The sequence below is a fragment of the Anomaloglossus baeobatrachus genome, chromosome 9 (genome assembly GCF_048569485.1).
Source record: "Anomaloglossus baeobatrachus isolate aAnoBae1 chromosome 9, aAnoBae1.hap1, whole genome shotgun sequence".
Taxonomy (NCBI): Eukaryota; Metazoa; Chordata; class Amphibia; order Anura; family Aromobatidae; genus Anomaloglossus; species Anomaloglossus baeobatrachus.
In genome coordinates, this window is record NC_134361.1 from 36,584,427 (window position 1) to 36,599,497 (window position 15,071).

General features: G+C 46.4%; 1 protein-coding gene across 3 annotated transcripts; it reads left to right on the plus strand.

The window, feature by feature from the left end:
* Nucleotides 1–3: 3 nt before the first annotated feature.
* B3GNT8 (UDP-GlcNAc:betaGal beta-1,3-N-acetylglucosaminyltransferase 8) lies at nucleotides 4–14,749 on the plus strand. 3 transcript variants are annotated; one of them, XM_075323543.1, is made up of 2 exons: nucleotides 4–84; nucleotides 13,278–14,749. In XM_075323543.1, exons 1-2 carry the CDS (start codon nucleotides 61–63, stop codon nucleotides 14,490–14,492), a joined length of 1,239 nt encoding a protein of 412 aa, XP_075179658.1. In that variant the 5' UTR covers nucleotides 4–60; the 3' UTR covers nucleotides 14,493–14,749. The 3 variants fall into 3 exon arrangements, with proteins under 3 accessions (XP_075179658.1, XP_075179657.1, XP_075179659.1); XM_075323542.1 differs by lacking the exon at nucleotides 4–84 and adding an exon at nucleotides 10,065–10,185; XM_075323544.1 differs by lacking the exon at nucleotides 4–84 and adding an exon at nucleotides 10,379–10,461.
* Nucleotides 14,750–15,071: the final 322 nt, after the last annotated feature.

The following is a 15,071-nucleotide window of genomic DNA, read 5'->3' on the forward strand; positions in this document are numbered from 1 at the left end:
CAGTGTGTTCCCTGATGCTCGATTCAAAGTTTATGGCTCTGAAGGAAGAAGCCGAACAATATGGTCATTGCAGAACGTTACAGGGTAACCATGCTGCTAAGTATGCAGCGCCACACACCGCCTGTCACAGATGAATGTTCAGCACTGTTCATCCTGAGCTGCATGGTGCATTGCCAGAACAATAAAACTGTCAAAAGGCCGCTTTGCATGCTATGACATCGCTAAAGCGATCTCGTTGGGGGTCACGGAATTTGTGACGCACATCCGGCCGCTTTAGCGATGCCGTTGCGTGTGACACCTATGAGCGATTTTGCATCGCCGCAAAAAACGTGCAAAATCGCTAATCGGTGACATGGGGGTCCTTTCTCAATTATTGCTGCTGCTTCTACGATGTAGTTCGTCGTTCCTGAGGCAGCACACATCGCTCCGTGTGACACCGCAGGAACGAGAAACCTCCCCTTACCTGCGTCTTCCGGCAATGAGGAAGGAAGGAGGTGGGAGGGATGTTACGTCCCGCTCATCTCCGCCCCTCGGCTTCTATTGGGCAGCCGCTTTGTGACGTCGCTGTGACGCCGAACGAATCGCCCCCTTAGAAAGGAGGCGGTTCACCGGTCACAGCGACGTCACTAGGCAGATAAGTACGTGTGACGGGTCTGGGCGATGTTGTGCGCCACGGGCAGCGATTTTCCTGTGTCGCACAACCGATGGGGGCGGGTACCCACGCTAGCGATATTGGGAACGATATCGCAGCGTGTAAAGTACCCCAAAGGTGTTATCACGAATATACATGGATCATAGGATACGGAAAATACGACAAAGTTCTAGCAGCCCGTCCTTGTAGATGTATTTATCACTAGGAGTGATCATTTCTACGGGTACTGTAATGGTCTCCATCAATGGCGGCTGATCTTAAAATATGTAATTTTATACAGGAAAAGAGAATTAAAAAAAAAATGCTTCTAGGAAAAGACACCATGAAAAGGTATAAAAGAAAAAAAAGGCAAAATTTTGTTTTTCTTTTCTTCATAATTTCCACCCCCAAAAATGGAAGAAAATGCGATTAGAAGGTCGTATGGGCCTCAAAATCAAGAAAAAATACAACTTATGCTGAAAGAAAAATAAAAAACTCAAGTCTACATACAGACAACCCTCGAGAATAATAAAAAAAAAAAAAAAAAAAAAAAAAAAAGTTTATGGCTCCTGGGGAAAAGAGAAGGAAAAGAAGAAAGGAAAGCTCATAAACAGTTATGAAGCAATAAAATAAAAAAGAATAAAAATTGCAAGAATGTAAGGAAGAATTCCAGGACTGGTCCATGATAAAATGAGTACATATTTTTATTTTTGGAAAACGCTATTCAGCAGAAAGCATCCAATCAGAAGTTTAGGAGGCTGTAACATATATGTAAATTTTTGAATAAATGTACATAAAACAGTATAGATATGTGTTTTTTTATGTATTTACACAGCTTAGATTGCTACATGTAATTGTGGTGGGGTTGCTTGTGTTCCTGGTGTAGCATTCTTGATGACTCTCGGATCATACTTGAGGCTTCTGGACTGCAGGAAGAGTTGCCAAATCTTCTTGGCCATCATGAAAAGTCTTCCCGCAAAGCAGAGCTTCCAGAAGTCTCTTCCAGGGAAGGGGCTTAGAAGAGGTGCAGGGGGAGTGACATTAAAAAGTCTGATTGGCTTTAGATATATTCTGCAGATGGACAACAGCCTTAAAAATAAAGCTGATGTCATTAAGAACTATCCTCAGTGTAAAGAAGACTAAGGAGCCCAGGAGGTGATGAAATGACACCCATAGAATCCTGGTCTCCACAATATCTAGCACTATTCTCAGTATAAAGAAGACTGAGGAACCCTGGGCATGATGACCCGGCCCCACAGAACCCTGATCTCCATAACATCCAGAACTATCCTCAGTGTAAAGAAGACCAAGGAGCCCAGGAGGTGATGAAATGACACCCATAGAATCCTGGTCTCCACAATATCTAGCACTATTCTCAGTATAAAGAAGACTGAGGAACCCTGGACATGATGACCCGGCCCCACAGAACCCTGATCTCCATAACATCCAGAGCTATCCTCAGTGTAAAAAAGAGCAAGGAGCCCAGGAGGTGATGAAATGACACCCATAGAATCCTGGTCTCTACAATATCTAGCACTATTCTCAGTATAAAGAAGACTGAGGAACCCTGGGCATGATGAAACGGCCCCACAGAACCCTGATCTCCATAACATCCAGAACTATCCTCCGTGTAAAGAAGACCAAGGAGCCCAGGAGGTGATGAAATGACACCCATAGAATCCTGGTCTCCACAATATCTAGCACTATTCTCAGTATAAAGAAGACTGAGGAACCCTGGGCATGATGAAACGGCCCCACAGAACCCTGATCTCCATAACATCCAGAACTATTCTCAGTGTAAAGAAGACCAAGGAGCCCAGGAGGTGATGAAATGACACCCATAGAATCCTGGTCTCTACAATATCTAGCACTATTCTCAGTATAAAGCAGACTGAGGAACCCTGGACATGATGATCCGGCCCCACAGAACCCTGATCTCCATAACATCCAGAGCTATCCTCTGTGTAAGGCCCCTTTCAGACGTCCGTGTTTCAGGTATGTGTGACATTCGTTTTTAACACGGATGCCACACATACCCATGTTCTTCTATAGTGTAACTCACACCTGCCTGTTTTCACACGCACCGTGTGGCCCCGCTATTCCCCACATGTACACACAGAGACATGTCCGTTTTTTCTCCGGCAGCACGGGTGTCACACGGACCGCACACTGATGTGATCCGTGTGACACGTCCCGGAGAAAATAGGTGTCTGTGAAATAAAAAGATTTTCTATATTCACCTGTATTTAGCGCTGCTGTCTTCGGCTCTGCTGTCTCGTGTTTCTGACCCCCGCTAATTATACTCAGTGAATATTTACTGCACCTCGGGACCTGGAAGCAGGAGCATCGCCAGGCACAGTGCCCAGGACAGCATCACCGTGAACAGCATTGCCAAGGACAGCATCGGGGATGACTGCGCGGTGACAGGTGAGTATTAAACAAGCAGTGTGTGTGCAGTGACGTCGAGAAGGTCATCCGAGTTCACAATGAACTCTGATGAGCCTGTGAAGTCACTGTTGTGATACCAGTTGTAGCGTGGGTGTCATCAGAGTTCATTGGGAACATTGATGACCCCCTGGACGTCACTGCACACATACTGCTTGCTGGATCCTCACCTGTCACCGGCAATGCTGTCTCCGGCTGGCTCCTGCTTCCAGGTCCTCAGGGCAGTGAATATTCAATGAGTATAATTAGCAGGGGTCAGAAACAGGAGACTGCAGAGCTGAAGACAGGTAAATATAGAAGATGTTTATATTTCACAGACACGTGGTTGCTCCGGTATGTGTCACACATATGCAAACACAGATATCACACGTGTGAAACATGTATAAGCATAACCATGCATGTGGCTTATACCTGATTAAACACGGACTTCTGGAAGGAGACTTAAGGATGCTTTACACAATGCGACATCGCTAGCGATCTCGTTAGCGATGTGACACGCCAGATCGCAGATGCGATCTGCCAAGATCACACATGTGACCGGCGCTATAAAAATGACCTATGTGTGATCTCGGCAGATCGCATCTGCGATCTGGTGTGTCACATCGCTAATGAGATCGCTAGTGATGTCGCATTGTGTAAAGCACCCTTAAGGAGACTGAGGAGTCCTGGATGTGATGATCTGGCCCACAGAGCTTGGTCTCCACAACATCAATAACTATCCTCAGTGTAAAGGAGACCAAGGAGTCCTGGATATGATGATCCAGCCCCACAGAACCCTGATCTCCACAACATCCAGAACTATCCTCAGTGCAGAGAAGACTGAGGAGCTTTGGAGGTGATGAAATGACCCCCACAGAGCCCTGATCGCCACAATATCTAGCACTATCCTTAGTGCAAAGAAGACTGAGGAGCCCAGGATGTGATCATCCGTCGCCCATAGAGCCCTGATCTTCATAACATCCAGAATTATTCTCAGTATAAGGCCTCTTTCACATGTCAGTATTTTACATCAGTGTTTCATCAGTAGTTGGATGCCACAAACAGGAGTGTCTCAAAACAAAGAACAGGTGTCAGTATTTAAATTATAGTTCTCCTTTGTAAGTTCCATTCTTGGTTTTGGCATCCAAATTCTGATGAAACCCTGATGCAAAATACTGACATGTTGAAGAGGTCTAAAGAAGACTGAAGAGCGCTGGACGTGATGATCCCTAATCGCCCCAACATCCAGAACTCTACTCAGTGTAAAGAAGACTGAGGGGCCCTGGACATGATGATCCGTTCCCCACAGAGGTCTGATCTCCACAACATCCAGTACTATGCTCAGAGTAAAGAAGACTGAGGGGCCCTGGACATGATGATCCGTTCCCCACAGAGGCCTGATCTCCCCAACATCCAGTACTATGCTCAGAGTAAAGAAGACCGAGGGGCCCTGGACATGATGATCCGTTCCCCACAGAGGCCTGATCTCCCCAACATCCAGAACTCTACTCAGTGTAAAGAAGATTGAGGGGCTCTGGACATGATGATCTGTTCCCCACAGAGGTCTGATCTCCACAACATCCAGTACTATGCTCAGAGTAAAGAAGACCGAGGGGCCCTGGACATGATGATCCGTTCCCCACAGAGGCCTGATCTCCCCAACATCCAGAACTCTACTCAGTGTAAAGAAGACCGAGGGGCCCTGGACATGATGATCCGTTCCCCACAGAGGTCTGATCTCCACAACATCCAGTACTATGCTCAGAGTAAAGAAGACTGAGGGGCCCTGGACATGATGATCCGTTCCCCACAGAGGCCTGATCTCCCCAACATCCAGTACTATGCTCAGAGTAAAGAAGACCGAGGGGCCCTGGACATGATGATCCGTTCCCCACAGAGGCCTGATCTCCCCAACATCCAGAACTCTACTCAGTGTAAAGAAGATTGAGGGGCTCTGGACATGATGATCTGTTCCCCACAGAGGTCTGATCTCCACAACATCCAGTACTATGCTCAGAGTAAAGAAGACCGAGGGGCCCTGGACATGATGATCCGTTCCCCACAGAGGCCTGATCTCCACAACATCCAGAACTATCCTCATTGTAAAGAAGACCGAGGGGCCCTGGACATGATGATCTGTTCCCCACAGAGGCCTGATCTCCACAACATCCAGAACTCTACTCAGTGTAAAGAAGACCGAGGGGCCCTGGACATGATGATCCGTTCCCCACAGAGGTCTGATCTCCACAACAAACAGAACCATCAGACTGAGGAGCTCTGGACGTGATGATCTGTTCCCCACAGAGGCCTGATCTCCACAACATCCAGAACTATCCTCATTGTAAAGAAGACCGAGGAGCCCTGGACATGATGATCTGTTCCCCACAGAGGCCTGATTCTTGGTTTTGGCATCCAAATACTGATGAAACCCTGATGCAAAATACTGACATGTTAAAGAGGTCTAAAGAAGACTGAGGAACGCTGGACGTGATGATCCCTAATCGCCCCAACATCCAGAACTCTACTCAGTGTAAAGAAGACCGATGGGCCCTGGATGTAATGATCTGTTCCCCACAGAGGCCTGATCTCCACAACATCCAGAACCTTCAGACCTAAGAGCCCTGAACGTGATGATCTGTTCCCCACAGAGGCCTGATCTCCACAACATCCAGAACTATCCTCATTGTAAAGAAGACCGAGGATCCCTGGACATGATGATCTGTTCCCCACAGAGGCCTGATTCTTGGTTTTGGCATCCAAATACTGATGAAACCCTGATGCAAAATACTGACATGTTAAAGAGGTCTAAAGAAGACTGAGGAACGCTGGACGTGATGATCCCTAATCGCCCCAACATCCAGAACTCTACTCAGTGTAAAGAAGACCGAGGGGCCCTGGATGTAATGATCTGTTCCCCACAGAGGCCTGATCTCCACAACATCCAGAACCTTCAGACCTAAGAGCCCTGAACGTGATGATCTGTTCCCCACAGAGGCCTGATCTCCACAACATTCAGAACTATCCTCAGTGTAAAGAAGACCGAGGAGCCCTGGACATGATGATCTGTCCCCCTGATCTCATATCCAGTCTGTCTGGAATCACATGAAGAGTCAGAAGGACCTGCACAAGCCTCATACACAGAAGATCTGTGGTTGGTTCTCCAAGACGTTTGGAACAACTTCCCTGCAGAGTTCTTTCGAATACTGAGTGCAAGTACAAGAGAAGAATTAACAATGTTTAGAAGGCAAATAGCGGTTACACCAAATATTGATGAGATATAGATTTCTCTTTTGTTCACTTTGCAATTTGTTAATTAATAATGTATTTTTATCAACACCTATTTATGAAAGCGTTCTTACTCTGCATCAATTTTTCCATATCTGCTTAAAACGTTTGCACTGGTATACCGCTGGAGAATTTATTATGCTTCCTTTTGTGGTGTTACTTGGATCTTGTGACTACATTGTTTTATTACTTTATATCGGGTTTTATATTTTAATTGGTTGTAACCTGCTGGTAAAATGGGCAGCTGCACAATAGGCCGGTCCTAACTTTGACCTAGTGAACGTGTTTTGCACTTTTTTATCTGCCTGTCTGTATTAACTCTTCCTTAAAGCATTGATACTATTGCCCCAAATAAAACCTTTGATTGGCGGGAGACTCCTTTATCAATCAGCACCTCTAGAAAAGTTTCTTCATGTTTTCCTAACTCTTCCCAGAGGTCCCTTTCCAAACTCCTGCAGCGGAAAATCTACAGGAAACTCCACTGTGGCAACAACAAAAAAAAACATCTGGGATTTCTTTGCAGACATGTTGCATCGTTTTTGCAAAGGGATGAAATTGACCTTGATATCAAAAAGCATAAATCACTATGATGGTCAGTGTACATTGACAATTTTCCCTTTTGGAGCATACATGAGATTACTAGTGATGAGCGGGCACTACCATGCTCGGGTGCTCAGTACTCGTAGCTAGTGATGAGCGGGCACTACCATGCTCAGGTGCTCAGTACTCGTAACTAGTGATGAGTGGGCACTACCATGCTCGGGTGCTCAGTACTCGTAGCTAGTGATGAGCGGGCACTACCATGCTCGGGTGCTCAGTACTCGTAGCTAGTGATGAGCGGGCACTACCATGCTCGGGTGCACGGTACTCGTAGCTAGTGATGAGCGGGCACTACCATGCTCGGGTGCACGGTACTTGTAGCTAGTGATGAGCGGGCACTACCATGCTCGGGTGCTCGGTACTCATAATTAGTGATGAGCGGGCACTACCATGCTCAGGGGCTCAGTACTCATAACTAGTGATAAGCAGGCACTACCATGCTCGGGTGCTCGGTACTCGTAATTAGTGATGAGCGGGCACTACCATGCTCAGTACTCATAACTAGTGATAAGCGGGCACTACCATGCTCGGGTGCTCGGTACTCGTAACTAGTGATGAGCGGGCACTACCATGCTCAGGTGCTTAGTATTCATAATTAGTGATGAGCGGGCACTACCATGCTCAGGTGCTTAGTACTCATAACTAGTGATAAGCGGGCACTACCATGCTCAGGTGCTTAGTACTCATAATTAGTGATGAGCGGGCACTACCATGCTCAGGGGCTCAGTACTCATAACTAGTGATAAGCGGGCACTACCATGCTTGGGTGCTCGGTACTCGTAATTAGTGATGAGTGGGCACTACCATGCTCGTGTGCTCGGAACTTGTAACGAGCAGTCGGATACTCGGACGGGCGCGACTCGTGTACAGAGTATAATGGAAGTCAATGTGGAACTGGAGCATTTTTCCGGAAAAATGCTCGAGTTCCCCATTGACTTCCATTATACTCGTTACTCGAGTCTAGAGCACCTGACTGCTTGTTACTAGTTCCAAGCATGGTAGTGCCTGCTCATCACCAGTAACGAGTACCGAGCACCCGAGCATGGTAGTGCCCGCTCATCACCAGTAACGAGTACAGAGCACCCGAGCATGGTAGTGCCCTCTAATCACTAGTTACAAGTACCAAGCCCCTGAGCATGGTAGTGCTCGCTCATCACTAATTACGGATACAGAGCACCTAAGCATGGTAGTGCCCGCTCATCACTGGTTTCGAGTACTGAGCACCCGAGCATGGTAGTGCCCGCTCATCACTAGTTACGAGTACCGAGCACCTGAGCATGGTAGTGCCCGCTCATTACTAGTTACGAGTACTGAGCACCTGAGCATGGTAGTGCCCGCTCATCACTAGTTACGAGTACTGAGCACCTGAGCATGGTAGTGCCCGCTCATCACTAGTTACGAGTACTGAGCACCCGAGCATGGTAGTGCTCGCTCATCACTAGTTACGAGTACTGAGCACCCGAGCATGGTAGTGCTCGCTCATCACTAGTTACGAGTACTGAGCACCTGAGCATGGTAGTGCCCGCTCATCACTAGTTACCAGTACAGAGCACCTGAGCATGGTAGTGCCCGCTCATCACTAGTTACGAGTACTGAGCACCCGAGCATGGTAGTGCCCGCTCATCACTAGTTACGAGTACTGAGCACCCGAGCATGGTAGTGCCCGCTCATCACTAGTTACCAGTACAGAGCACCCGTGCATGGTAGTGCCCGCTCATCACTAGTTACGAGTACTGAGCACCCGAGCATGGTAGTGCTCGCTCATCACTAGTTACGAGTACTGAGCACCCGAGCATGGTAGTGCCCGCTCATCACTAGTTACCAGTACTGAGCACCCGAGCATGGTAGTGCCCGCTCATCACTAGTTACCAGTACTGAGCACCCGAGCATGGTAGTGCCCGCTCATCACTAGTTACGAGTACTGAGCACCCGAGCATGGTAGTGCCCGCTCATCACTAGTTACGAGTACCGAGCACCCGAGCATGGTAGTGCCCGCTCATCACTAGTTACGAGTACTGAGCACCCGAGCATGGTAGTGCCCGCTCATCACTAGTTACGAGTACTGAGCACCCGAGCATGGTAGTGCCCGCTCATCACTAGTTACGAGTACTGAGCACCCGAGCATGGTACTGCCCGCTCATCACTAGTTACGAGTACTGAGCACCTGAGCATGGTAGTGCCCGCTCATCACTAGTTACCAGTACAGAGCACCTGAGCATGGTAGTGCCCGCTCATCACTAGTTACGAGTACTGAGCACCCGAGCATGGTAGTGCCCGCTCATCACTAGTTACGAGTACTGAGCACCCGAGCATGGTAGTGCCCGCTCATCACTAGTTACCAGTACAGAGCACCCGTGCATGGTAGTGCCCGCTCATCACTAGTTACGAGTACTGAGCACCCGAGCATGGTAGTGCTCGCTCATCACTAGTTACGAGTACTGAGCACCCGAGCATGGTAGTGCCCGCTCATCACTAGTTACCAGTACTGAGCACCCGAGCATGGTAGTGCCCGCTCATCACTAGTTACGAGTACTGAGCACCCGAGCATGGTAGTGCCCGCTCATCACTAGTTACGAGTACCGAGCACCCGAGCATGGTAGTGCCCGCTCATCACTAGTTACGAGTACTGAGCACCCGAGCATGGTAGTGCCCGCTCATCACTAGTTACGAGTACTGAGCACCCGAGCATGGTAGTGCCCGCTCATCACTAGTTACGAGTACTGAGCACCTGAGCATGGTAGTGTCCGCTCATCACTAGTTACGAGTACTGAGCACCCGAGCATGGTACTGCCCGCTCATCACTAGTTACGAGTACAGAGCACCCGAGCATGGTAGTGCCCGCTCATCACTAGTTACGAGTACCGAGCATGGTAGTGCCCGCTCATCACTAGAGACTGTTAATGTAATACGAATTTAAAATTGCATAAAAAATCCACTACGTATATGACCTACTTCACAGTCCCCTAAATGCGGCACTGGTCTTGCCTACCACCGATTGGCAGCATGTTAAATCTTGGAAGAGATCATCAGGGTTCATTCTTTGCTGAATTATTTAGCGCTGCTGAGACTCTTGGGTTATTCAGGAGAATAAAATCACTCATGAGACAGAGGAGGAGAGAAAGGGAGGGGAGACGCCTGGGTATACTACAGTAATCAAGTAAATAGGAGGAGGCAGCGGGCAGCCAGGGAGTGGTGAAGGCACAACTGAACCGATGCTGGAATTATCTGTGCCATATCTGTGTAAGGTAAGCCGGGTGTCGGTGACAGCCATGCTGCATGTCACACGGAGCAGCTGGGATTACCTGCTCCATTAGATGGATTAGGGTATATATTCCACTGCATGGAAAAGGGATACGATGCAGAATAGGATTTTTGCGGTAACAGCTATTCGCCACTGATCTCCCTGGGATTGTTTAGTCATCAGTAAGCATCCGTCTACAGGAGATGCTGCTCCATCATCACTATGGGACACTATCATTGTGACGAACTGCAGAACTCGGAGACTAAGGACCTGTTACCATGTAATATTAACGCTGGTTTTTTTTTTTTTTTATTGTGGTGAAAAAGGCTGTGTTTAACAATTGATGCAAAGCATGAAAACGCGTGCAGTTTTTGTTGGCTTTTTGTATATTTTTTCCTGTGGACATCTATGGGGAATCTGAAAAAAAACGGATATAAAAAAAACACAATTGCGCTTGTGTTCTGCAATAAGAAAAAAAAAAAGCATCAAATTTGCACAAAAATCACATAAAACTTTGCAAAAAGCAATAATCGGGGCCGATTGCTATTGCGCATTTTGATGTAGACACCTGCAAAGAGAGCGCAGTGGGGAAAATGCAGCTTTTTTGCAGGTATGATCATGGCGCGGTTCACGTATTCCAGAAACGCTGCGCTTTTTTCCTGCAGGTGCTGTACAAAAATATGCAATAGCAATGAGCTCTGGTTATTGCATTTCTTTATGCAGTTTTCCCTCTTTTTTTTTTTAATTATATATATATATATATATATATATATATATATATATATATTTGGGGTTTTTTTATGTAGATTTGGTACAGCATTTTGTATTGAAACTCTGAGATTTAGCACTAAAAAAAGACATTTTCAATCGGCACCCTGCGATCACATCACTTAAATGCTGCAGTCAGGGATTGACAGTGGCATTAAGTGGTTAGCCGGACCCCAAAATGGCAAGGGGTTATCCCTGAATCTTCCTCCCCCCACCCCTCTAACTCCCTGTAGCCTAGTTGCTTCTTTCACTGGCTAATTTCTTACATCTTTCTCTGGCTCCACCATAATTGTCTATTAAAGAGCTATTCCCGTCTTCAAGATCCTATCCCAATATGTAGTAAGTATAATATTAGCAAATATCTCCAATTAGAAATTTAGTATAGTTCTCCTCATTAGCTATGTTGCTTACCTCATGTGCAGGGCATTGCAGGAGCTTTTATATCCATGGTTACGACCACTCATTGAGTTAGTTGCTTGTGGTCATCACCATGGACACCTCAGCTACTGTAATGCCCTGCACATGAGGTAAGCGACGTAACTAATCAAGAGAACTATACTACATTTAAAATAATAGTATTATTACACCTACTACATATTGGGATTGCATTTTGGAAATGGGAATACCCCTTTAAGTGTCATTTGGGTGGTCCGTCAGTGCCGCCCACTTGAACACTATGAACTACATTTCCCACAACCACCTGCTTCTCCAGGCTCCCTGTTCTCCCTGACTATTCCTCTAAACATCACTGTGATCTCCTAATGACCACAGGAGACAGGTTGCTGTGTAATATATTAAAAATGCCATTAATGTCTGTCCCTATCACCCAGTGTAAAGGTTTATGATCCTCTGTTTCACATATACTTCCCATAGCAACCAATCACAGAACAGCTTTCATTTTACCAGAGCTGTTTAATAAATGAAACCTGGGCTCTGATTGGTTGCTAGGGGCAACATAGACAGTATAGATAAAGGCCCAGATATATTTATATTTTACTCATAGGTAGGAGGCAGCCATTGTAACAAAATATGGTCAAAAATAGACATAATGAGGAAAAAAAACAAAGTTGTGTAGTGGTTAGTACTTCTGAGCTTCTTCAGCTGCAAAGTTGGAGAGGAGCTATTCCTCCTATGAGAGGAGTGGGTGCCCATGTCCTCCCATTACAGTAAGGATGGCACAATCACACATGCACCATGTCATTGAAAATTAGGACAAGGATCCCCACTGTAGAGGAATATCAGGCATCTAGTGAGCATGTGCGACCGGTCATGGAAGAACCATGAGACGTAACCATAGGCAACCAAATAGGCAAAAGCCTCTGACGGTCTACTTTTCAGGGGGTGATAGCTAGAGAAGAGATTTTAGAAACTGGTTGCATTTCATAACTGTGTTAATTTTAAGATTTTAGGCCAATAAACTGTGGGAATGACCCTTTGATTTGGGCTTCACACATACATGTTTGGATCACAATACCCGGGAGGTCCGCAAGTTCTCCTGGACCTGAGCTAACTTCCTCATTACCTCAGGTCAGGAGACCCGGGGGTCGGGCCGGGTATTGTGATCCAAGCATGGTCCATGTTAGATGGAAGTGACAAAGACATGCCATTAATGTGTGTCCCATCTCTCCAGAAAGAGGGAACCCCATCTTCCCTGGTGAGGTGGCCACCATATCGAGCCAGAGAACGAGGGTAGAGGCAAGTGTCACCTCTACCCCTATTTTCCATGACTGGCTGAGTCCTAGAAGTCAGATCTACCACTGATCATAAAGTGATGGTATATCCAAGCAATATGCCATCATTTTATGAGATGTCCCATCTCTCCAAAAAGAGGGAACCTCATCTTACCTGGTGAGGCGGCCACCACATCCAGCTAGAGGAGGGTAGAGGCAAGCATCACCGCTAGCCCCTATTTCCCATGATTAGCTGGGGTCCTAGAGATCAGATTGATCATAAAGTGATGGTATATCCAAGCAATATGCCATTTTATGAGATCAGAATACATCTTTACAGCATTTCCTTCACCGAAGTCTCTGACGTGCCATAGAGTACCATTGAATTCTGTGGCACACTTTGCAAAGATGCATGATAGGATAATGGAAATTCAGTAGGATCTGTGAGCTCAGGCTTCATCTCTAAAAAGCATGTTGTCTTAAACCTTTGGGTTTCCAGGTATTGTGAGACTGAAACTGCCACCACGCGCGAGTTGTAGTTTCGCAAAACTCGGAGAACCACCGGTTGGAGATTCTTGTATTGTATTATGTAATGAAATGAAGGTGAGACTTTTTAGTTGTGCTGGTCTAATGATTTATATATGTGATATTTTTCCAGTGTATGCAGCACTCAGCCATGGTAAGATGCCGGAAGTTCAGCATCTCGGTCACCGCCCTTCTTGCTCTCGTCATCATCAAAATTTTCATTGACTTGAGTTACCCACCTTTAGAATTCTCTGACCCGTCATTCATTTCCCCAGAACCTGACGGCAGCGCATTGTTAATGTTGGAGCCCTTACAACATAACGAGAAGGCAACCTTAACCATCCTTCATACCTTGGCACAGAAATTGAAAAAACTGGTGCCATTTGCTGAAGCCTACTGGAATATGAAGCAACTTCAGCTCCTGGATTTAGAGAGGCCGTGGGCATGGACATGCAGCAGGTCAATGGCATGGTTAAAACCAGAGGAACCGTATTCAGACCTTTTATTGACCTTCCTGAGCCAGGGTCATTGCCGAAACCATAAAATGATCATAAACCAGCCATACAAATGTCCGGTCAATAGCACTTTTCTTCTTCTGGCCATCAAGTCTTCTCCACAGAACTTTGCACAGAGACAGGCAGTAAGGGAAACCTGGGGGGCAGAGAAGAGCTATGGTGGAAAGTATGTCAGATTGGTCTTCCTCTTGGGCACGGTACCAGTGCTCGATCTGTCACCTCTCTTGGAGTACGAGAACAACCGATCGCATGATCTTCTTCAGTGGGATTTTGAAGACACCTTTTTCAACTTGACATTGAAGGACCAACTGTTTTTGGGGTGGGCGAGGACATATTGTGCAAAAGCCACATACATACTTAAAGGTGATGATGATGTTTTTGTCCGGACGGCCAACATAATGCGCGTCTTATCGCTACTTAGCGGCTATAGACTTCACTCACTCTATATGGGACATGTTGTAAAGTCCGCCAAACCTTACAGAGACCCTCGTAGTAAATACTACATACCTGCTTCTTACTATATGGGGGTGTATCCACCCTATGCCGGCGGAGGAGGATATGTGTTTTCTGGATCTCTCACCCCATGGCTTTACTTGGTGTCCCATTTTGTGTTCCCGTTTCCCATCGATGATGTCTACACTGGAATGTGCTTTATGGTTTTGGGGGTGACACCAGTTGGGCATCCCGGATTTCAAACATTTCATACGCCAAAGAAACCAAAATCCTCAAACTGCTTGGAGAAAAAAGTCCTTTTAGTACATCAGAAAAGCCCCCAAGAGATCTTGAAGCTGTGGGGGGCTGATTTAAAAGACACACAGAAGCAGCCATGCTGATACCAATGCTTTATTTTTACACCGCAATGAACTCGTAATTCCTGTGCCTCGACCTTACTGCCCGGTCTTGCAGGAGAGGTTATTGAGGATGACGTTAATGCCCATGGCTTGGCACATTGTTAATCTGATGTGTTTTGGGGGCATGGGTCGATGCAAGACTTAACTGCCAGTATGTTCTCCTTATAGGAAATAATGCATTATTTATAATATGGGTTTATCTATTGTAAGTGTTCAAATATATGAATACATATCCATTATTCTGCACTGTCATCTGAAATATCTGGGAAGTCGCCTTTTAAAAGGTAATTTGTCAGCAGGTTTTTTGCTACCTCATCCGAGAGCAGCTTTATGTAAGGCAAGGAGATTCTGAATCCAACAATGTATCACTTAGATTACTCGCTGCAGCCGTTCTGACCCAATCTGAATTTTTAGCATTAGTCATGTAGCTGAACCCAGAGAGCTGCCCCCGCCCACATCAGGCTCTCTATAGAGATTGTACATTGACAGTGAGGTGTCAATCATACACGGGGGTGTACCTGACGGCCCTCCATGTGATTCCTGCAATGATAAAGGTCCTGC